The sequence below is a fragment of the Mercenaria mercenaria genome, chromosome 1 (assembly GCF_021730395.1).
Source record: "Mercenaria mercenaria strain notata chromosome 1, MADL_Memer_1, whole genome shotgun sequence".
NCBI classification, from domain to species: Eukaryota; Metazoa; Mollusca; class Bivalvia; order Venerida; family Veneridae; genus Mercenaria; species Mercenaria mercenaria.
In genome coordinates this window covers 20,059,909-20,084,950 of record NC_069361.1, presented here as the reverse complement: position 1 = coordinate 20,084,950, position 25,042 = coordinate 20,059,909, and the positions used below count along the sequence as shown (strand labels likewise).

At 37.1% G+C, this 25,042-nt stretch overlaps 2 protein-coding genes and 1 long non-coding RNA gene across 3 annotated transcripts; 2 read left to right on the top strand and 1 right to left on the bottom strand.

Moving 5' to 3' along the window:
* The first annotated feature begins 139 nt into the window (after positions 1–139).
* Positions 140–5,738, top strand: LOC128548205 (uncharacterized). Its single transcript, XM_053522803.1, has 3 exons — positions 140–2,359; positions 4,618–5,107; positions 5,215–5,738. Exons 1-3 carry the CDS (start codon positions 140–142, stop codon positions 5,736–5,738), a joined length of 3,234 nt encoding a protein of 1,077 aa, XP_053378778.1.
* Positions 5,739–13,457: 7,719 nt separating this feature from the next.
* On the bottom strand, positions 13,458–19,417 carry LOC123544594 (uncharacterized). The gene is made up of 3 exons (XR_006685129.2): positions 19,229–19,417; positions 15,623–15,845; positions 13,458–14,781 (listed from the first exon to the last, which is right to left on the bottom strand). It is a non-coding gene; the product is annotated as an uncharacterized LOC123544594 (long non-coding RNA).
* Positions 19,418–21,117: 1,700 nt separating this feature from the next.
* Positions 21,118–24,095, top strand: LOC128556410 (uncharacterized). The gene is made up of 2 exons (XM_053541473.1): positions 21,118–23,414; positions 23,520–24,095. Exons 1-2 carry the CDS (start codon positions 23,071–23,073, stop codon positions 23,644–23,646), a joined length of 471 nt encoding a protein of 156 aa, XP_053397448.1. The 5' UTR covers positions 21,118–23,070; the 3' UTR covers positions 23,647–24,095.
* The last annotated feature ends 947 nt before the right edge of the window (positions 24,096–25,042 follow it).

Below are 25,042 nucleotides of genomic sequence, written 5' to 3'. Positions count from 1 at the left end.
ATCGAGGAAACCTTCATCGTGTGTACTGCTTGGAAGATACCTCAGATATTGTCACCATTATAGTTAACCCAAAACTTGACAAATTGGGGGCTCGTCCGGGATTTATTATAATAATATTGCAGCTATCATAACAAGCATGATGTATTACGATGAATGGTTGAGACTTGGCGAGAGACTTGGATTGTCCGGTGGAGACTTGATCCTTTTCATCAAAGATAAGGAAGAGGAATGTATAGCAAGGGAAGAGAGAGCTCAACGACGTGATGAAGAAAGGAGACAGATGCAGATGAACTTTGAACTGCAAATGAAGGAGAGAGACTTAGAGATTGAGCGTTTGAGGGTCAACAGAGTAAACAGTACTGATACTTGTAAGGCGTACAGACCTAAGATTCCAAAGTTTGATGAAGAGCACGATAACATTGACGCATATCTGGAAAGGTTTGAGAGATATGCTCAAAGTCAAAAGTGGGAAGAGGAGAGCTGGGCCATAAGTCTTAGCTCGCTTTTAACAGGAATGGGACTGGAGGTGTACACAAGCATGCCACAAGAAGAGGCCTGTAATTACGATTCTCTCAAGAAAGCGATCCTAAGGAGGTATCAGTTGACTGAAGATGGATTCAGATCTAAATTTCGACAAAGTAAACCAGACCAAGGAGAGTCGGTCTTCCAATTTGTGTCAAGAATAAAGAGATACTTCAGTCGTTGGACTGAACTGGCTGGAATAGAAAAGACGTATGAATCCTTATGTGATTTAATGATAAGAGAGCAGTTTATTGAAGGTTGTTCGGCCGAATTAGCGGTGTTTCTAAAAGAGAGAACACCAAAGTCGATGGACGAGATAACACGTCTTGCAGAGCAGTACATCGAAGCACATAAGGGGACACCTTCAATATTGTCGAAGAGTGTTGCGCCACAAAGGAAGCACAACTCCACCAGTCATGAGCAGTCCAGTCGAAAGACAGAAGAGAAGAATGGGTTGCGGAAAACCTGCTTTATATGTAATAAAGCAGGTCATTTAGCGCGTGACTGTAGACAAAACAGCAGGAGTAACACTCCAAAGAGTTGCTTTATCTGTAATAAAGCAGGACACTTAGCCAGAGATTGTAAGCAGATGAGATCAGCTCCAGCAAAGAATGACCAGAAGTTAGCAGCAGTGTGTGTTCAAACGGAAGTAAAAAACAGTCCATTGAAAAACAATACTGAAGACGGAAAATTGAAGTTGGCAAGTGGGGAGTCAGTCCCAATACTTGCAGGAGTTTGTACCATTGACAGCTTAAAAGGGGAGAGGAACTTGGAGGTACAGAGAGGATTCGTAGGAACAGAAGAAGTGAAAGTGTTAAGGGACACTGGATGCGAATCCGCTGCTGTAAGAAGAGACTTAGTCAAAGAAGAGCAATTTCTAGGTAAAGAAATAGTGATGATCACAATAGATGGGGACGCCAAAGTTGTACCTATGGCGAAGATATGGGTTGATACTCCGTATTACATTGGAGAAATTGAGGCAATGGTACCAAAGTCGTTGATTTGTGACTTAGTCATTGGGAATGTTCCTGGTGTACTTGATAGACCTGATCCTGAATGGAAAAAGAAGATTGCTGATACATCAGTAGCTGCGGTTATGACAAGATCACAGAGTAGAAAAGCAGAGCTACCAACGAAAGCACTGAATGTGCCGAAACCCTCCTGTGAAACAGAAGTTAATGTGGAGACATTAAAGGCATCACAGAAGGAAGATAAAGCATTGCAAAAGCTGTGGGATTTAGCAAAGACAGAAGACATGCTCGAAACAAAGGGTGGTGCAAAATACAAATTTGCAATAAGAAATGGAGTGCTGTATAGAGTTTATCTTCAGACGAAAGGGGCATATGACTACGAGACAAAACAGATTGTCGTACCAGCGAGCAAACGCAAAAGAGTGATGGAACTTGCTCACGAATCGATCGTTGGAGGACATCTTTCAGCAAAGAAAACTGAGGACAGGATCACGTCAAGTTTTTATTGGCCTGGGATTTCAAGTGAAGTTGGACGATTTTGCCGATCTTGTGACAAATGCCAAAAGACCATTCCGAAAGGCCGAGTTAAGAAGGTTCCTTTAGGAGACATGCCAGTGATTAAAGAACCATTCCACAGAATAGCCATAAATTTAATAGGACCTATTGCACCAGTGTCAGACAGTGGAAACAGATATATATTAACAGTGGTTGATTATGCCACGCGATACCCAGAAGCGGTAGCATTACCACGAATTGACACAGAAAGAGTAGCAGAAGCACTTCTTTACATCTTTTCGAGAGTAGGTCTTCCAGGTGAAGTTTTAAGTGACAGAGGCAGCCAATTTACATCTGACCTGATGAAAGAAGTAAGTCGTCTTATATCAGTGAAGCAACTCTTCACCACACTATTATTTATTATTATTATTATTATATACCACATTTATATAGCACTCTTTTCATATAAAAATACGTTCAAAAGTGCTTTACATAAAAACATTTATATAATGTTCAATAAAAAATGGGAATTGAACTATTATAGAAGAAATTAAAATTACATTACGGTAATAAGATACCAAGCATTTTAAATTGGAAGGTAGGCAGATCAAAACATGAAACAAAATACAATATCATAAAACATTAACTGACCTATTAAAGACACAGGTCAGAGCAGAATAGAACAGAAGATATCTTACATTTTGAACAGACAGAATTAAACGGTATGATGTCTGCGACATGCATCACAGCATGCAAACCGCCCCGGATGATTGGGCCAATCCCTACCTAAACGGTCCGGAGAACATCCACGATACATCCCACAGAAAAAAACACCGCCAATATTATTCTGTCACACTGGAGTTCTTAATTAAAGTAATTAATTGGCCGGCAAAGTACCTACATTATAAATCAGGTAATCAGTGAGATGTTAGTTGCCAAAGAATTGTATGAAATAATGCGTCTTTAGCGCTTTTTTGAAACTTTGCACGGTCTTGCACTCTCTTATGCCAGATGGGAGGGCATTCCATAACCTCGCAGCAGCTGTCTGAAAGCTCCTGTCACCAAATCGTATTGTTCGACATTTGGGCACCACTAGTTTTAATGCATTATTCTGCGATCTCAGATTTCTGGATGGTGTATATATTTCTAGCATGTTCGCTACATAAGCTGGTGATTGATCTTTGAGTGCCTTATATGTATGTGTTATAATTTTGTATTCTACCCTACATTGCACAGGAAGCAATGGAGTTCACGCAGAACAGGCGTTATATGGTCGTATCTGGATGTTCTGGTTACGATTCTAGCTGCCGTGTTTTGGACATATTGCAGTTTGTTCATTGACCGTTTTGGAATTCCATATAGAAGAGAGTTGCAATAATCCAAACGTGATGTAACAAGAGAGTTGATTAGAGATTTGGTTGCGTTTGCGGTTATATATTGTCTGATGTGACTAATTTGCCGCAACTGTGCATAGGAATTCCTACACACACTATTCACATGTTGCTCCATCCTCATGTTCGAATCCAGGAAAGCACCGAGGTTCCTGACACTGCCTGATTGTTTGATTTCAGAGCCGTCCACTTTCACAGATATGTTTGAAACAGATTGTGTCTTGTGTTCAGATGAAAATATGATTAATTCTGTTTTTTCAGCATTGAGTTTCAACATGTTAGTATTCATCCAACTTACTATATCCTTTAAACAACTTTCAACGCGATGAATGGTCTCTTCAATAGACATTTATTTATTGGTTTGAAGGATTGATATAACTGCGAATCGTCCGCATAGAAATGATTGTTCAGTCCGTGCTTTCTGCAGATAGCTCCGACTGGTTTTGTGTACATTGTGTAGTTCTTTGGCCCAGGACAGACCCTTGGGGTACACTGTACTTCATTAGCACTGGTTGTGATAGCTCGCCATCTATGCATACGGTCTGGTAGCGGTCACTAAGGTATGACATCATCCATGCGAGTGGCTTGCCTGTAACACCAAAGTGACGTTCAAGGCGATGAATCAACGTCCCGTGGTCAATAGTGTCAAATGCTGCAGAGAGATCAGCATCACAAGAATAGTCACATTGTTCTTATCCAACGATTGAAGAATGTCATTTTGAACTTTTAATAGGGCGGTTTCGGTTGAGTGGAATTTTTTATAAGCAGATTGATTAACTTCATGAAGTTCGTTGTTCCTCAGATGATTTTCAATTCGAACATCTACCACTTTTTCTAAGATTTTAGACAGAAACGGCAAGTTTGACACAGGTCTATAGTTTTTTAGGACATTAGAATCTAGGCTTGGCTTTTTGAGAAGAGGTCTTATTCGTGAATGTTTGAACGCTTTGGGCACATACGCAGCATCTAGAGATGCATTCATAATTGTTGTTATCACTGGTGTTAGTTCGTCAAGACATTCTTTTAATAACCATGTTGGGATAGGATCTAGTTCGCATGATTTGTTCGCTGACTTTTTGATAATTGATTTCACTTCGTCTTCTGAGGCTTGAGTAAACTCTACATAATTGACACCTGTTTATTCAGTTTCTATGTCATCTAAATCAGATACAGATTGTGTTTGCGATGCTATATCGTTTCTGATTGTTTCGATCTTTTCAACACCATACAACCCGAAGTGCAATGGATTTTGTGAGCGTATGAATGGAGTCCTGAAGAGCATGTTAAAGAAGATGTGCCAAGAAAGACCCAAAGATTGGGATAGATACCTTTCGGCAGTATTATTTGCCTATAGAGAAGTACCACAATCAAGTACAGGATTCTCACCCTTTGAACTTTTATATGGAAGAACAGTGCGGGGACCAATGCAAGTGTTGAAAGAAATATGGACAGCGAAAGAAAATCCTGAGACACAGAACACATATCAATATGTATTTGATTTAAAGCAGCGGTTGGAAGAAACGTGCAAGATAGCAAGAGAAAGTCTAAATAGAGCTCAGAGGACATACAAACATCATTACGATAAGAAAGCTCGCAAACGAGTATTAAAACTTGGCGACAAGGTACTACTCCTGCTTCCGACAGATAAGAATAAGATGATGCTACAATGGAAAGGACCCTATGAAGTTGTTGAGGCTATCAACGGAGTTGACTATAGAATAAATGTTGGTGATAGAACGAGAACATATCACATCAATTTGCTAAAGAAGTATGAAGAACGCAAGACACGATTGCAGCAAGTGTGGCAATTATAGAAGATGACAACCATATTCAAGGTGGAGCGGTAGATGATGAAAGTCTTCTAGAGTTTCCAGGATACACAAGTGGTGAAACATTTTGTGATGTCAAGATCTGTGAAAGACTTACTCAGGAACAGAGAAAGCAAGTCTTAGATCTTCTTCAAGAATTTAGTGAGGTGTTCTCCGAACAACCAGGAACAACTCCTCTCATACAGCACCACGTCGAACTGATTGACCAGAAACCTATCCGAGTGAAGCAGTACCCAATACCATACGCTAAGCGTCAAGATGTGGAAGATGCAATTAAGAAGATGCTAGAAGCTGATGTTATAGAACAATCTGTATCCGAGTACAATGCACCTATCGTAATTGTAAAGAAGAAAGACGGAAGCAATAGATTCTGCAATGACTTTCGACGCCTTAATTCTGTGACCAAGTTTGATACCGAACCTATGGCTAGTGTGGATGATATTCTGGCAAGACTGAAAGATGATAAGTTTCTTACAAAGATCGACTTATGTAAAGGTTACTGGCAGATTCCAGTTGCTGAAAGTTGCTGAAGAATGACAGCATTTTCTACAGACAGAGGGAGTTACCAGTTTAAGAAAATGTCATTTGGAATGGTCAACTCTGGGGCGACTTTCAATCGTATGATGAGGAAGCTGCTAGCAGGATGTAACAACGTTGATAATTATATCGACGATATGATAGGACATACTCCAACTTGGAATGATCATCTTGTTATGCTACGAGACCTCCTCCAAAGACTTAAAGAAGCATGTCTTACAGTTAAACCATCAAAATGTTTTATTGGATTTGGCAATATTGGATTAACAGGACATATGGTTGGAAATGGAATAGTTCAGATGGAAGAGGAGAAACTTAATAGCATAAGGCAAGCAGCAGTTCCAAAAACCAAAAGACAAGTTAGGGCATTTTTAGGATAAGCGGGCTATTACAGAAAATTCATACCTTCATTTGCCGAAATAGCAGCACCTCTAACAGACTTGACGAAAAAGGGACAGCCGAATTATGTCAAATGGGAAGCAAGTCAAGATAGTGCTTTTAATACCTTGAAGGATCAACTCACCAGATCGCCTATTCTTCGACTACCAGATTTTTCTAAACAATTCATTTTACAGTGTGATGGTTCAAGTACCGGGATCGGAGCGGCGTTACTGCAGCAGTATGAAGAGGGTTTATTTCCAGTTGCCTTTGCCAGCAAGAAGCTGCTCGATCGTGAGAAGAACTACTCAGTTGGAGAAAGAGAGTGCCTTGCCATAGTATTCGGAATAAAAAAATTCCAGAAGTATCTTTATGGGAAGGAATTCGTCATACAAACAGACCACAATTCTTTAGCATATATCCAGAAATCCACACCAGATAATGGAAGATTAGTGAGATGGGCATTATTTTTGCAGTCATATAAATTCCGGATTGAGGCAATAAAAGGATCAGACAACATCTTTGCAGATTATCTGAGCAGACAAGATGAAGATGATGAAGACAGTCCCCACATTACAATATCAACAGAGGATATGCAGACAGAATAAATCAGATATTTTTGCCATGATTTTGAAACATGGAATATTTCTTTAGAAGTGGGCTGTTGTCAAAAATATCGATTTATTTGTATAAAACAAACACAATTTGCCGCCATTTTGTGTATGCTATTTTTGTTCGCGTGACGTCACAATGGCGTCTCTCTATCCGGTTCGCGCGTTTTGTATATATACTTGAAATGGATTAGAAATAAAAAAAAAGAGAGAAAAAAATAAGGTTTAGAAAGAAACCTCCAGTATTGTCACTAACGAAACTTAAGAGTTTCAGTTAGAGGAGTACGTCTCCAAAGCGCAGCAAGTCCAAGTTGCGCAGCAAGTCCAATTCGGAAGAGTAAGTCTTCAAAGTGCAGCAAGTCCAGGTTGCGCAGCAAGTCCAGTAAGAGGAGCAAGTCTAATTCAGAAGAGTAAGTCTTCCAAGTGCAGCAAGTCCAGGTTGCGCAGCAAGTCCAGTAAGAGGAGCAAGTCTAATTCGGACGAGTAAGTCTTCCAAGTGCAGCAAGTCCAGGTTGCGCAGCAAGTCCAGTAAGAGGAGCAAGTCCAATTCGGAAGAGTAAGTCTTCCAAGTGCAGCAAGTCCAGGTTGCGCAGCAAGTCCAGTAAAAGGAGCAAGTCCAATTCGGAAGAGTAAGTCTTCCAAGTGCAGCAAGTCCAGGTTGTGCAGCAAGTCCAGTAAAAGGAGCAAGTCCAATTCGGAAGAGTAAGTCTTCCAAGTGCAGCAAGTCCAGGTTGTGAAGCAAGTCCAGTAAAAGGAGCAAGTCCAATTCGGAAGAGTAAGTCTTCCAAGTGCAGCAAGTCCAGGTTGCGCAGCAAGTCCAGTAAAAGGAGCAAGTCCAATTTGGAAGAGTAAGTCTTCCAAGTGCAGCAAGTCCAGGTTGCGCAGCAAGTCCAGTAAAAGGAGCAAGTCCAATTTGGAAGAGTAAGTCTTCCAAGTGCAGCAAGTCCAGGTTGTGCAGCAAGTCCCGTAACAGGAGCAAGTCCAATTCGGAGGAGTAAGTCTTCCAAGTGCAGCAAGTCCAGGTTGCGCAGCAAGTCCAGTAACAGGAGCAAGTCTAATTTGGAGGAGTAAGTCTTCCAAATGCAGCAAGTCCAGGTTGCGCAGCAAGTCTAGTGAGAGGAGCAATTTAAATTAGAGGAGCAAGTCTAAGAAGCGAAGCAAGTCTAAGAAGCGAAGCAAATCTAAGACGTGAAGCAAGTCCAGGAAGTGAAGCACGTCTAAGAAGCGAAGCAAGTCTAAGACGTGAAGCAAGTCTAGGGGTACAGCAAGTCAAGTATATCTAGGAAACCTTCATCGTGTGTACTGCTTGGAAGATACCTCAGATATTGTCACCATTATAGTTAACCCAAAACTTGACACCAGACAGATGATATTTAAGTTTGGGAAACAGAAAATAGTCGCAGGGGGCCAGGTCTGGCGAAAACGGAGGGTGTGGAAGGACGGTAACCTTCTCTGACTCCAAAAACTCGGTCACAATACGTGCCTTGTGAGCGGGTGCATTATCGTGCAAAAGTCGGAGGTACTTAAGTCCTGTTTTGGGGCGGCGACTTTTGTAGTAGTTCTTCAATTTTCTTAGAACAACATTTTTTATAGAATTTTCCTATGACCGTACTGCATTTTGGTACCGGAATTTGAATGATTGGACCCTTATGAGTGAAAAAAATACATACAAAACCTTCTTCACCGTTCATATTCGTTTGGCAATACTTGGGCGTCTCTCATTTTTGGTGACCCAAATTCGGTTGGAATACTTCCGCTTTGGTTTAAAATAATAAACCCAGGTTTCATTACCAGTAACTATATTATCAAAAACCTTTTAGCTGTATTTTAGGTACATGTTCAGAAGTTTTTTTGCCATTGTTACACGGGACCTCTTTTGTTCATCTGTTAACAAATGGGGTATCCACCTTGCATTTATTTTTCTAAGTTTTAGGTGTTTCTTCAAAATTCCATGAACTCGTGCTAACGACAAGTTTGTCAGTCGGGCCAATTGCCTTACGGTGAATCGGGCATCCTTAAATTGAGGATTTTTTCGATGTTACCTTTCGACGTAGTTGTTGCAGGACGATCTGTGTGAGCAGCATCTTTGAGTTGCTGCTGTCCGGTCCTAAATTTAGCTACCCATCTACAAATAGTCCTGTGAGACATTTGACCCTCCCCATAAATGTCGCACACCTCACGGTGAATATCTACAAGCTTCATGCCGAGTAGCGACCTACCTTTTATGTAGGCCCTAATTTCAAGCACATTTTCAGCTCTTTTCCCAGTCATTTTGTGTAAAATGTAATGAATACGCTATAAAGCAATATACACTGTACTAAGGTCAGTGAACGTGTGAGCGAGATATTTACCTATGTTACGATTCAGTGATCATTCTATCGACACGAGGTGGTTTTGTGTACACATGACACGATTTCCGCGAAATAAAACACAAATGACATTATTTTTGGAACAGCCCTCGTATAATGCTATATACACATATACAAATAATAGGAAAGTATGAAGTCTGAAGTTTGAAGTTTAAAGTCTGAAGGCGGCTGAAGTTTGAAGTGTAAAGTATAAAGTGTGAAGTTTGAAGTGTGAAGTCACCAACGGTCTTTCGTTACGGTAGCTGTCTGCTTTTTACTGTTACCCTGTCAGTGCGACTGCCTGACAGTCTATCAGTGTAAGGACTACAGTTTGTAACCAGTACAATACACAACTCAATGTCATAAAACCTTTGATGTCAATATCAAAATTTCAATAGGTACACGGTTCCAATCTACCTGTCTTCAAGGTCAGAGATATAACTGACTGGAGTGTTAGAAAGGCCAACTCTGTTTTGTACTTGTTTTCGCCTGGACCAGGTCATCGATAAATAACCTGTTTATGAGTTTCTTTTGAACTTTGCAGCTTTTTGTTTTCAAAACATTAAGATGCGTGGTGAGTTGGCAGCAACGCTGGTTCTATTCTTAACCACGTAAAATGCTAGCATTCAGACCATCGATTTGAAAGCACTTCTAAACTAGTAATCACATATCAAAAATAAAAAAGTAGTCAGTATATTTATTTAGCACATATCGTTTTAGAATTATTTGATTACAAGTTTATTAGTGCTTTCAAATCGCGGGGAGTGAAATGTAACAGCCAATGGGCTGAATCATTAGGTAGTGTAACATATTTGCGTGGTTAAGAATAGGAATGACTTTGCTGCCAACATTTCACTATCCGAATGATTTATCTTTTTATTTTTTCTAGATCTTCTTCTGAATATATTCTATCAATTTACCAACCGATTCAGTTACCATAACTATAATGGCTGTTTCACATCAGCATCTTTTATTTTTGTGGCTACAGTTCTTCATTTAAATGTTGACTCTACCTTCTGTTTTTTAATAATACTGTATTTCAGACAAAACCACAAACACTGTCTTACTGTACTTAAACAGTATCTAAACCGCCGACACGAAAACACGACAAATACTTTCCAGCCATCTCTAATAAAAATAGAGTTATTCTGAAGCCAGTGGCAGAAGGGTTTAGAAGCATTTTTGTTTCTAACGAACGAACCGTAAATTCAGAACTTATTTATTTTCACTAAAGCTTCAATAGGAGATTTGAAATTACAACTCAGTACAATATGTCAGATGATCAGTTATCGTTTTAAGAATACGAAGTGTATGTATGATATAGGACCGGATCCAAATAGGTACGGAAAGGTGTAATCCCTCCTGTTAGGTGGGTCAGGCCGTGTCCGCCCAAAATATTTGAAATATAGGTATAGCATGGTGGCCCCTGCTGCATTTCTAGTCCAAATTATGAGGTACGGGAGGGCTTTACCCCCTCCAGAGAGTGGCACAGGGTCTCTTCCCGGTAATCTTTTAAATATTGGTACGAAATTGTGGACCCCACTGCATTTTTCGAGTCTAAAATTTGAGGTACGGGAGAGAGTAATGCCCTCCTCTTCGGGGGTCAGGGGGTATTCCCACAGAAATGTTTGAAATATATGTATGAAATGGTGGCCTCTGGTGATATTTTGGGTCTGAATTGTGAGAAAATATCATTCCTTTGCCAAAATGGTTGTATGCAATTTTGATGAGTACTGGTAACTTCTCAGGCGGCCGCCTTGGTGGTTCGGGGCGCGGGGGTTGATACACTCCCCCGTGCCCGGCTCTAGATTTGAGCCTGTATAAAAAGAAAAATAATTACGTATACGCGAGAACCTCAGTGACGATTAACCTATTCAAACGAGTTCCCTTGTTAAATAAGGGTTTTGGTTTTATTATTATGATATTGTTCTTCTAAAACACTAAACGTGTGGCACAGCACAATATGTCTTCGCTGGGTACACATACAATGAGATGATTGCAATTCTGCACTGTCGTCCTGGGATTATTATCAGGTATGTCTAATATATATCCTGCAATTTTATAATAACATTAATATCCTCCATATGTGTATATATAAGCTAACAGCTAAGCTCGCAGATATCTTCGCTGTAATACTGTGTAGAGTAATCAAAATTTAAAAAGAAATGTCAAGAAACACAGAGTTTATCAGATTTGGGCATTATCAAAAGATAAAGGCAGCTCCTCAGATTAGATATGATTAAAAAAACATATGTATGTTTAATCATGGCATTCTGTACAATAAATTCTGTGAATAAAATCTTTCTTTCATTGTGACAATACAGTTCGTAATGTAATGATATTGGTTTTATGTATGTTTACTTATTGTTGAGCGGTGTTTTTGCAAGATGTCAAGAGTGCATGTGCATTAAAATCAAAGCATCCGGTTAACCAACGGCGCTAGAAATTCGTCTATAGTTTCCATAAAATGAATTTTACTTATTATATGCCCAATCATAAATTTTGGTTACCTCTCAGCTGGAACAGAAACATAGGTTAAAAGCATTTGAATAAGTATTCCGTAATACTTGCCTTACATTTCATATTCCACAGTACTTAATTTATGACAATAAACGATGAACGTCGTTCAAAATGTTTTTATATGGTAAAGGTTTATTTACAGAGACACTGAAGTATAGCATGACAACGCGCGACCTCACGTTGCACGTGTCATCAGAAACTTTTTTCAGACGAGCAACATTGATGTTTTGCCACTGCAATTCGATTTAACACACCTGTGATTACCTTATTATCTTGGACGGCGGTAACGCCAACATCTACCGCAGCCTGTCAACTTCCAGGAACTGATAGCAGCGCTCCACCAGTAGTCGGCCAGAATCCCGCGGTATCTGCTACATAACTAGTACGCGTCCATGGGGCGACGTCTTGCTGCTGTGGTTGACTATAGAGGTTGTCACACGCGTTACTGATTGTGTCAGTGTAATTCCTCTGACCAATCTGTTGAAATTCAAGGCTTGAAGCATAATGCGACCATGAATTGCTCTCTAATCAACAATCAATTCTTTTAAATCATCAGATTTGCGAATGGAATTGTTCTGATCTAATTTTAAATCACAGTTAACAAAATATTGTACAATGAGTTTGAATGAGGCGTAGTGCATATCAAAATCTATGTATGGTAGCACTCTTTTTCGGCGCATGTGTATTGTCATATAATATGTCAACGCAATCTTTACTGCCGTGTTGAAACAAAATGTACATGTTGTTTTATATTAGAATGTATCATAATAAATGAGCCATTGACTAGCTTTTACAAAACATGGGCCTGATTTTTTAACAGACTAATTTCAAATGTAGTGGCGGTTTATGCCCATTGCTTTGTGTGCAAGCTATCGCAAAGAATGTTTCTAAAAGAAGAACTGTTAGTTATTTGAGGAACATGTCGATGGTTATGTGTTCTTAAACGAATTACACTAACCAGTCTTTGAAAAGTTTTTAAAGTACATTTTTTTCTTTTGCTAGTTATCTAGCGGCAAATGAAATGAAAATCCTTTTCTTACAAAGTTTAATGGATCTGACTGTTGTTTGTACAGTTTTGTAGAGAAGTGTATTTGACTTATCGCTGACTATATGTCTTAACGCAAACGTTATAGAAACTTAAACTCTTGTGTTTCAAATGTCTATTAAAACAGTAATTGTATTTCAAAATGCCTATTCGACACTACATTTTGCTAAAAGACAGAGTTTCAAGCTTAAAGTCCTGACAATCGTATTATCTGATCATTCACACTATAAAATTAGCACATATCCTTACATTCTTCTGTTACGTTACCCCTTAAATTCTGTATGCTTCACCCGCGACAGCGAAGACTAATATATGATTTTTGATTTTTTATTTTTTCGCGTTTCATTTGCTCTGATTTAATTGTACTATTATAGTGATTTTTCAAAAATCCGATTTTAGCAAAGTTAGCAGCTTTTATCAAAACACATGAATCACAGTTATCAACATGATTTTAAAAGGAAAATATTTCGGGACTAAGCACAGAGGCAGTGGTAACTGCTGCTGACGTCCCCAATTCACCATTTGGGAACGCCTGTGCATCAGTTGTTGATATAAAGACAGTTAGTGTTTTGTTTGTTTCGTTTGTACATAAAACAGTCCAAATCTCGAACAAGTACTTCCTATTTTCGAATTATTGCCATAGAAAAAATAAGAAAGAATAGATTTCTTGCTTTCTGCACTTTTTTTATTTCTACGGTAAACATCAATGGCTTTCTATCAAGTTTTCATTTAGAATCACAACTGGTCGGAGACCTAGGATGGTGCGCACTTACAATCAATGACTGGATGAATAGAAACAAAATGAAAATGAACACTTCAAAAATTGAGTTTATTATGTTTGGTAGCAGACCTCAATTGAACAAATGTTTTACAAATCCGATTAACATTGCTGGTGATGATATCAAACGTGAAAGCATAATTAGATATCTTGGTGCATTTCTTAATGAACCCTTAAACTTTAAAGATCATGTAAATCGCAAATGTCGTACAGCCATGTTGAATTACCAACGAATAAAGAACATCCGCAAATATTTAATCAAAGCAGCCACTGAAATTTTAGTTTTGTCTCTAATTATTACCTGCATTGGAACGCAACAAGCAGTATAGCACTTGGGGACTGGGTGATTTCACCTGACTTTTTACCGATATGCGATTGGCTTATCGCATTTATGAAACGCCGTTTTTGCAATATAGCTAGCACTCTATATGATATATAGAGAAATGTTTGTGACCTGATTCCTCATTCATTATTTCATATAATTTATTCAAACTTTCAGCAATGATCAACATTGATAACTTGTTGTGCATAAGGGCTTTTATGTTAATTGCTTTTCAATTTCCCAGGTGAAGGCATGTATCACATTTGTGAAAGCTCTAGTAAAGTATTTCAATAGTCAAGGAATGCGACCAGTTGATCTAAAAAGTTATGTTATACATGAAAGGAAAATATAGTTATTTTTGCTCAAAACAATAACTTTCAGAATTAAGAAATACATAGTTCATATATCTACTTGTAAATCATGTAGAATGGAGTAATATTTCTTACATTAAAGCGTAATGGTATAATAAAACACGAAACAAGTACGTTATTCATCCATAAGTTACTATCAACAATTTCTGGTCTGTATAACTTCTGGCCGCAGGAAATCTTTCGACTTGTTTCACATCTGGATTACTGCAATGTCATACTGTATGGTGTAGCTAACGGTGAGGTGCGTATGATGCAATATATTCAAAACATGTGTGCAAAACTTGTCCTTAACAGGAGGAAATTTGACAGTTCTAAACAAGCAAGCGGAAAACATTCTATGATAAAAGTTTCTGTGCTATTGGTCCAAAGCTGTGGAATGAACTGCCGTTAGCATTACGCAAAAGTGAATCACTTGATACATTCAAACAAAATCTTAAGACACTGTATTTTAGAGACGTTATGGCAATGTTTTAAATTGTTTGATAACTGTTTTAAATGCGATAACAGCAGGTGTTAGTTTTTAAATTTTTGTGAGTTTTTTCACATTCCATCATGTTTAATTAAATGTACAACGCCATTGAATATGTCGTTGTATAAAAATTGGCATTGAATCAAATTAGATTTTCAGTTTCAGTTTCCGCACGTTTTAAGTCTTTGCACTATCTGAAAAGAAAGAAAGTCACAGATGATTTAAAAGTTGGAGATAATAAAGTTTATTCTTCTAAAATAATATTTATTGTTTGGAGTTAATGATAGTGTAGACACTTGACACGTTAATTCAAATGCTGTAAAAATCGACCGTTATACCTAAAATATGTTGTTGTTGGTTTTTTATTTTTATATGAGTAAAGTGAAACAGATGTGGACCCACTAAAAGAAAGCGCATATTTAATGTTTTGTTAAGCTTGTAACGTGATACTTTTATTGACTAGAAGTGAACGTTAGAGCGGTCGTCCTAAACAGTAAAGGTATGCTGCAAATCAACCTTCATATGTTCTGGCATGACATTAAGAGGAACGTTGCTGCAATATTAAATGACCCATATCTCATAATATTCAACGTGTGAATGTTACTTCTGTAACTGAATAAAAATTAAGAGAATGGGTATGGGTAGTGTTTAGAGAAAGATCTAAGTTACTTGGCGATTGTCCAGGACCAGCAGCAAAGAATACTTTGGATATCTACCCACTAGTTATTCAAGACGGGTAAAACTATTGACCGCCTGAAATACAGCTCAATGAAAGATTCAGTCCTTTGGGTACAGACACCGTTCCGCAAAATGGGGACTAGTAAATGATGTTTTAATAAATTGACAATTATACACAATAAGAATAGGCTAAAAGCATAAAAATATAACTCTAAGTGATATTTTGCTTGTTTCATGTACACTTAAAATTTTGAGAATAAGAGTAGTATTCCATTATTGTATTTAATCTAGATTAATAACTTTTCGTTGACTTTTAATCGCCATAATGTCCAACTAGACTTGTAAACTTGCACTCACCATTTTACTTCCTATCATGTGTACAGTCAGGACCGTGGTAACGGCCTTTATCGCAGCTATAGTTTGTAACACCGCAGTGTTTACATTGAGAGTTAAAGTAGCACTCAATATATTCGTGGCAGTGGCACTCGTGAGTGGCAAAAAGTCGCGTTTGTTTCGTCAGAACATTTAACATCCAAACAGTCTTGACCGTTGTTGCAGTATTTATATTCCTGTGCTGAAACTGTAAATACTATATACATTTGATGTTACTATCGCAATGTTACACGGTTAACAAAATGGTACCCATTGTTTGAAACAGTGACAATATTAGGATATACATGTAAAACTACCGTAATAGTTTAACAAACCACTGAAAGGCACAAAATGGACATTATTTTAAAGGAAATATTTGGTTTTACCAGGTTCGAATAATTAAGATGTACTTTTTGATATTACTATGATTTCTTTCTCTCCTTTTCATAGAAAAATTTCAATGTGAATCTTTTGTTCACTGAGCCTTTTACAGGTTTAATTAAGAAATAAATGTTGTTGTTTTTTTGTGCGTTTATACGGGTATAAAACACATTTTTTACACTGTGACTTGGTATCTGAGAAAGCGCTAGCGATTCATAGATGATATGGTTAAAATTTTATTTTGAATTATTTTCACAGCATGATTAAGGATTGGACAGAAAGGTTAATAAGATTAAGGTTGTGCTCTCTCTACTTAGGACAAAGTAGAGTGTGAACAATTACAACGATCGATATTTTCAATATTTTTATATTATGTGTGTAGGAAAAATGCGTGAACAGTGATATGCCTGGCTTATTATGCCACCACTACGCGGTAGGGGATGTAGATTGGCTCCATCTGTTCGTCCGTCCGTCTGTCCGTCAGAGATACTTTGTAATACACATATCACTGAAAGTATTGAACGACCGTCGCAAAAAGTATTGAACGACCGTCATAAAATTGCGTGGGGCATGTTATTCAACATTTGAAGTGGCGCACCTAGTAAGATTTAAGTATATTCGATCTCAAAATGAGCTATTGTGGTAGCACCGTGTCGTCCGTCGTCGTCCATCTTCTATGAACTGAGTCATTACGTGACTAGGTCAAAGCATAAACAATCTTGTTAACACTCTAGACTCCATTTTCTTCTACTGGATCTATATATAAGACCTTGTCACAATAGTTGTCTTTATAAAATCTACATCAAGTTTGAACATTTTGAAACTAAATTACCTAGGGCAAAAAAAATAAAACAATTAGATAAAGTTATGGAAAAATATCGTTAACACACTAGAGGCCATGATTTACTTTCAATTTTTATGAAACCTGGTTAGAATATTTGACTTTATAAAACTGGATTACCTGGGATTAAAATCGGGGTCACGAGGCTGTATCATAGAAAATAAAACATTCTTAACACACTATAGAGGCAATATTTTCTGCTAGATCTTATGAAACTGGGTCAGAATATTTGCCTTTATCAATTGTAGATTAACTTTAAAATGGGGGTGGGGGTGAATATCTAGGTCATTAAGACATTTGACATTTTTTATTGCCCCTGGCTCCGAACATGTATGGTTCAGCCATCAGATAAAATGTGCTATTTTAGAGGCTTAAAATTTCTTATTTTGCCTGCAGTATTTATATAAAAAAATAACCATGCAGCCAGGGAGCCAGGCTAGACACACAGAGGCACGGACGGACGAACATCCGGGCGGACAACGCCAAAACAATATTCCTTCGCCTTTGTCAGGGAATAATAAGACAGACCTTTTCGCTATTATAGGCATGCATTTTCGTCTGCGCATAATATGATTTAAATATTGAGATGTCCCCCTTAAAATATTGATCGTCTTAGGTGTTCACAGTCCACTTCGTGTCTGTTACAACACTGTGTATGCATAGTCCATGGCATAGCAATACTTCCAATGAATTGAAAAATAATAAGCATTTACTAAAGGATATTGCTAATTCAACAACAAAACTAGTAGCAATTACATTATTGCTGTTACTATCACTTGATTCAGATTCCGGGAGTTGGTAAGCTATTTTTCACTAAGCTATTTCTTATATGTGCACTTCTTGTAGACCAAAATCGTTTGGATTCAAAAATGTAACACTGTACAGCATTAAACATTCCTCCGTTGGTTTCTAATAGGGTTGTATTATAATGTAAAATAACATTAAATGTAGGAGTGCAAAAATGGGATATAGTTCAAAAGAAAGCTCAAGAAGGATACGGTTGATAATACCATCAGGACCAACGGCTTTACATAGTTGGAGAGATTGTAAGAAAGATATTACTTCATCTGCGGAAATGTGGAAATGGTGATACTAACTATGATGTCGTGATCAACAACGTGCTGACATCTGCACGTGTTTGACCAACAAAAATCGTTCAGCAAGTTAGCATCTTTGTCAGTCATATCTTTAATAATTCTATCATCATATGACAGGGGAGGAAAACAGGAAGGTGAAGATAGTTTTATGAAAGATTTCAGACAAGACCATCAACTATTTTTAGTTTGGGATTCTAATTATAACTTTTAAGAAAAAAGAATACAACTGTTGACTGATGGATCATTTGCAAAAAGTCCCATTGTTGTTTATTCCCGTATAAACGCACAAAAAGGTAGCATTCAGTCCTTATATTTACATTTTCAAAGTTAGCATGCTACAAACATATGTGGTAGTGGTTGCTTTTCATGAGTATCTGGAAATCAAAATAAATGCGAGCACATCTACTTAGAACAGCCAAAAAGACCTACCCACATTCAATTGTAATTTGCCGTCCGATGAAAATACAGCTCCTTGTTTTTATTTACAATATCCAGTGAAATCTCGTACATCGTGACAATTCAAATTCGATTTTTACCATAAAAAACAGCATAAGCTTTAATTTAATGTTCTTTTTTGAAATTTTGGCTTCAGGTTTTCGAACGTTAATGTTCCATGTGAAAGACGTCAGGTTGCGCGTGCAACCTCGCAGAAAGGGCCGTTTTTTGATATTATTACTAATTAATGTTTATACGAAAATAAACACCTTTTTTTCTTTCCATAGAAAATATATGGTGAATGTAAATATTGAAATGTTTTTCTGACAGCTGTATATAGAAGTCGGAAAAAATAAAAATATGGTCCAAATTACACAATACATTAATATCACGTGGTGAAAATGACTCAAATGATTAATTGAACATCAAAACCCCTTAAATTTACTTACTTCTATCCTTCATTTAAGCTCGTTCGCTTAGTTTAGTATAGTAGGACGTGCGCATATCTTAATTAGCACCCTTTATGTTAGCCTATCCGCTTAGTTTAGACGGGAGAGCCATCCTTTATGTTAGCCCGCCAGTTTAATTCCATAGAGAGAGCACAAATGTATTGATGGGGCTCCAATGATTTGTCCGAATTCGGTCTTCTTCCATCTGTTGAGGATTCGGCAGTTACTTGCAGACTAGCTTAGAATCCAATAACACTGCTTAGTTTAACCAACACTTTTGTAACCCAAATCAAATAAACAAACATTTCGTGTTTTCAGAACGAAAACAAAACTTATAGGAATGACAAAAAAAAATCTTATAAAAAAGTAAACTAAGAATCGTACTTACCAAAACATATCAGAGCTACGAAAACGCAGAAGATAAATGCTGTATTCATCATCTAATCTTTCGTAAGGCGTGAGGCGTAATCACAAACTTATTTAACAGTTATCTCAATTCGTAACATTTAACACAAAACATTACGCTATATGGGTAGTTTAAAGGATGCGCAGTAAATCATGCGGTTCATATTCTAAGTAAATGTTCGTAAATTGTGCACTTTTCGTCAAAACAAAACTTTCAAATACTTGTACAACACTAATAATTATGAAAAGGTGACACCAGTATCACTTTTATGCGGTTTGTTTTCTTTAGTCCGGAGAATTGCCATGATCAGTCAATGATGTGCGATTAACGTAACTTGTGCCCGATTATTATTCGATGTAAGAAGAATCTACAGGCTTTCATGTGACCTAGATTAAAAACTAGGAGAAAAGTAGGAGCCTTTGATATAAAAAGTAGGAGAAAAGTAGGAATCTGATGATAAATTGTAAGAACATATGAACAAACGTACCCCACAATTTCTTACATGTACTCACAGTTAAACAGCAGGACACTTTAAATGAACTTCAATCACAATATTTATGGTCTGTCAATTTTCATGATGTCCCCATTGTACATAGCTGCCGGCAACCTCTTATGCTTCAATATCAAGGTCAGTATTCAACAGACACCTCAAACTGTCAGAAGATAGATTTCTGCATGCATAAGAGGTCACCAGGACCATGTCAAAGCTCTCTAGAGCCTCACCAGTGTACTACACGTCCTTATATTTTGTAACAAGATTCATTCTACAAATAGACCAACCACATTTGTTAACATATTTCTTCTTCTTTAGATAAAAAAAGTAGGAATAGAAGGAGTGTTTTTGAAAAAAAAAGTAGGAAAAAAGTAGGAACAGACCTAAAAAGTAGGAAAATAGGAAAACGTAGGACTACGTGAAAGCCTGAAAATAGATTGATCTTGAAACAGGGATGTCATTTGGTGCTACGCATGAAACAACATTACGTTAAAATTAAACGCATCCATGCTTTTACTGTAATTTCCCCCTAAATGGCAAACGCGGACAAAATATATCCGTTACATGTATTTATAAAACTTTAAGTGAAACTAATATTCAACACTTGATAGCGTAATTTTCGCACCATTTTCCACCTAAACTGATGAGTTCTTCCTATTTACTTTAACCTGAGATGGAAGGCTATTGGTCTCTATCTTTCCTGATGAGTGCATTTCATGTATCTGACCACCACCATCCGTAATATTATTAATTGGTGTATAATGTTCATTCTTCCTATTCATGAGTTCTCAGACATTATATGTTTCATGAAAAGTTTAAAATTTTTACTACATATGTATGAAATATATTCATTATTTTCTACACATTTTCTTTTGCTTTTTCTTTCGCTAAATCATACTTAGTTTCGTTGTTTTCGTTGTGTTCTTTCCTTATTTATTAAGCTGTTAATAGTTTATATGGCAATTCTGTCATAATGTTTTATTTAGTTTCATGTTTTTTCTCTTTTAATGTGTTGTCACTAAGTGTAATTGTCTTGCAGTGTTTATATTTATATATGATGTATTGTCAGGGGCGTACCTGGATGATTTTGAACTGTACGCCAGATAGTTGAGCAGCATAACTATGAGCGATGCTGCGAGTATAGGGCAGATGAGCGAGAGAGTCTTGATTAGATTGTGTTTACAAGAGTATTCTAGTTTTTGTTGTTGTCGTTTTTGAAATCATAGTAATGTTTCAATTTCATGCATGACTTCTGCATCTGCATTTTGACAGGTTTTTGATAAATACGCCTACCTATTCATTGCGAATGCGTTAGGTTTTATCAAATAATCATTGATATATCTTTCTCACACAAAAGTAATCATTTTCTAGAAAACGTAAACAACATTTATTTTTTGCAAACGAAAATTTAAACTGCGTAAATTGCCTTGGTATTTCGGTATCCTGATCTGGATGTAGATTGACAGATTAAATTGCACATCGATATTGACGTTAAATGTTATATTATGCGCAAGCTTTTATAACTTGAGACCTCGGGGAAAAACTAAATGAAATACTGTCATTAGGACCCGCTTTCATCAATAAAATTGTTTCTGTGTAATATTTGGATGATATTGTAGCAAAAAGTAGAGAGAGCCTGGTGTGAAAACAAAATATTCACGAAAGCTTTATAAGTTTTGGAGATATTAGCTGGATTTTTTTTATTACTGATTGACTGGACATTATTGTGAGAGGTTTTCAAATTTTGGATTTACTGACAGTTGAGATAACCCCTGTACTATAATACTGTTATACCATTGGGATTATGTGTATACTGGATATAAATTACATTGATATTAAGTAATAAAATAGTGAGCAGTGTTTGTCTTATTAAAGCGGAATAAGTGTAAAACAATGAGTAAAGCAAATGAGACGAAGTAGAAGTATGATTTGAAACAGTGAAAAGAGCAGTATTGAAAAGGAAACTAAGACTGGTAAAAAGAAAAATGGACAGCCTCTAGCTTTACGTACACACTCTAAAGTCAGTAACTGTAGTACAGAAGAATTGAGCTACATACACGAGAATTAGAAAGCATGAGTGAAGATCTAGCTGAAGTTAGGAATGAGCTCAAACCATTGACGAAAAAGGAGGACGTTGAAAATTTGATTACCACAACACTTACAAACATCACGGGGAAAAATGAAAAGAAAATGACTGATATAATAAACAGAAAAATTAAAGAAAAAATACAAGAACTCCATGATAGAATAAATAGCCTTGAATTTGACAATGCAGAGCTAAAAGCGGAACTAGACTAAATAAATACCAAAATAGATCAAGAACTTGATCATCTACTTGATCAAGTTGAAAAAATTACAGTTTTGCACAAGAGCCTACAAGAAGGCAGATTATAATGAACAGTGCAGCAGAAAGAATAATTTCAAAATAATGAATGCTCCTGTGAAGGGAAGGAAAATGAAACTGAAGAAGTCTTGACAACATGTGTTCAAGAAATCCTTGAGAAACATAAGATTTCTCTGGAAAAGGAACAAATCCTCGCAATTCATAGAATTCCTGAAATGCAAGACAACATGAAGCCTGTACTGACAAAATTAAAAAGTAACAATGCTAAAATTGCAATTATGCAAAAGAGAAAAGCAATGAAAGAAGCTGGTCACAGACTCATTGATGATGTGACTAAGTTAAACCATGGTCTTAGCAGACTTTCTCTACATCCAGAAATTTTAAGTGCTTGGTTTTTCAATGGTAGTGTCCGTGGTTCTACAATGAAAGGGATCAGATATAAATTTGACATATATGATACCATCAGCTCCATCATTACTTGAGGCAGTATATATATATATACAATGTTTCATTTGAGACACTTTCACTTAAATACACTATCAACATAAAGTCTTTACAAATATTTACATTATATTAGATTAATAAGCTTTGAACAGTGTTCAATCACTTACAAAGGCAGAACAATGCTTTAACATCAGCTTCTGATTGATATAGATAAATTTGTGACATGAACTATGTTTTTAGTAAATTTATATTTTGTTGTTTTACATGAAAATACCTCAAAATGTTAGCGTAACTTTTAGACATTTAAGCTCTAGCTTCTTGAATGTCCATAAATCTACAGTGAAAAGGCACATTTCAGGAAAAGACCTTGTGTATGCTCAGTACATCGAGAAACGCAACGTTTTTTACGCTCGATTTTTTCATACTTTCCTTGTACATGTATTTTTGCATTTTGTGTAGTAGTATTGTAAAATTTGCCATGATGTAAATCCCTCGTTCCAATACAAACGCAAACAGCACGAATTCAAAGTGCAACTTTTACGCATGTTAAACTTTGGTATAAGTTGCATCGAACTTTTTGTAAAGTTTGCTTATGAAAGGAAAATCACGATGCCGCGATTATCCGAACATGAACGAAATCATGCCGTTGGGATGCATCTGGTGGGGACGTCAAAACGGGAGGTTTGGCGACTGTTTAATTGTCATGCGTCGACCATTTCTCGTCTGAAGACTCGCTACCAGCACACTAACGCCGTTCGAGATCGCCCACGTCCAGACTACCCACGGGTAACAACTGCCCGGCAAGACAAGCAACTCCGCGTGAACCACCTCCGGAACAGTTTCACAACTGCTACAGACACTGCTAGACACTTTGTTGGGCGTTATGGGTAAGTAATCCATAATTTAATCGATATATTACCTATTCACTTAAAACCACGATTCTGACAAATCTGTGTTTTTTACTTGAATAAAATGTGTTCCTTTTTTTTCAGCAGCCATTTTTCAACTATCCATCCGAACACCGTGCGATCGCGCCTAAGGGTAGCTGGACTACGGTGTAGACGATCCCTGAAGTCATCAAGACTCACAATGCAACACAGAGCAGCCAGATTACGCTAGGTGAGGACGCACATCCGTTTCATTCAGCGGTAGTGAGACTGCGTATTGTTCCTTGATCGTGCAAATGAGCGGGCTGATGGAAGACAACGAATATGGAGACGAAGAAACGAAAGGTACAACGAGCCGTGTGTGCTACAGTACATCATATAGGGTGGAGGTTCTATCCATATCTAGGGAGGCATTACACGTCACCGCAGAAACGCCTGGTGGTATTCCAACGAAACGTCAACGCTCATTCGTACATTGACAATGTCCTACAGCCTTTTGTGGTGCTGTTTCTGCAGCAGCATTATCCTAATGGCAACGGGATATTGCAGCAAGACAACGACAGGCCTGAGTATATCTGCAGCAGAACATAGTCAACTTTCTGCCATGGCCCGCGCTGTCGCCAGACAGGTCTCCTATTGAGCATGTTTTGGACGAACTCAAGCGTCGTGTGTATGCACGTGCTCATGCACGTGCTCATGTGCCGGAGTGTTCGTTCAATGAACCGACAATGCCTTGCATTTGCAAATGCAAATGGTGGTTTTACACGTTATTAACTGTGTGCTTGTTCAAACGTGAATTTTGACCCTTAAATATTGGAATTGTGTGATAAAATGTTACAGGTGTATTGATAATTGAATAAAATAACATCAAGTTGTGCAGTTTTCTTGTCAATTTTCAGATTTAAAGAATAAAACCATTGACCAAGTGCTGCGTCTCTAGATGTACTCAGTATATATTTTTGTTTGAAGGCTAAGAACAATTCTTTCTTGCTTGTTGTGCTGTTATCAATTTCATCACTAGCCTTTATGTTGGTGTTTCTTTTCTTAACACACATTAAGGTGGAAAAGAATAGTTTCTTCCTTTTCAAAGGAATACATCAAGCAACCTAAAATGGATAACTAATTATCCAAAAATTACCTAATATTATTGTGATACTTGTATGTAGAGATATTTACATTCACTTTTCTATAAATAGTTTATACATTTATTGTATTTTGCACATATTCTCCTCTGCCTTCTGAATTTGTTGTTTCCAAAACGGTAACTTGTATCATGAACATCTTTTTTTCAAGTCTGTTTGCACACTTTGTATAGATAATGTTTTATCTTAGAATATTATCGGTAAATTGCCGTTGCCTAAATGGTAATAAGAAACGTACTGATGTCTCCAGATTTTTAAAAGAAAAGAATTATCATATATAAAAGACAACCAAATCAGGTATGAACATGAATTATAATTGTAATTAAAATTTTAAAATCGATGGTGTTAATTTCTGTTGTTTACACAGTCGTAAAGTGGTCATAAATGTATCAAAATTCAAACTCAAAAAGATGATGTAGTCTACCCGGTATAACGGTCAGATTTTTACCCAGTCAGTTTTTTCCCCGGGGAAAAAAACAACCGGTT

Bases quoted from the DNA above. Each gene is read 5' to 3' on its own strand.
- LOC128556410 (XM_053541473.1), top strand. From the start codon at position 23,071: ATGTTAAACTTTGGTATAAGTTGCATCGAACTTTTTGTAAAGTTTGCT. The intron at 23,415-23,519 runs GTAAGTAATCCA...CTTTTTTTTCAG, and splicing joins CACTTTGTTGGGCGTTATGG to CAGCCATTTTTCAACTATCC.
- LOC128548205 (XM_053522803.1), top strand. From the start codon at position 140: ATGTATTACGATGAATGGTTGAGACTTGGCGAGAGACTTGGATTGTCC. The intron at 2,360-4,617 runs GTAAGTCGTCTT...TACAACCCGAAG, and splicing joins CATCTGACCTGATGAAAGAA to TGCAATGGATTTTGTGAGCG. The intron at 5,108-5,214 runs GTGATAGAACGA...ACCATATTCAAG, and splicing joins TGACTATAGAATAAATGTTG to GTGGAGCGGTAGATGATGAA.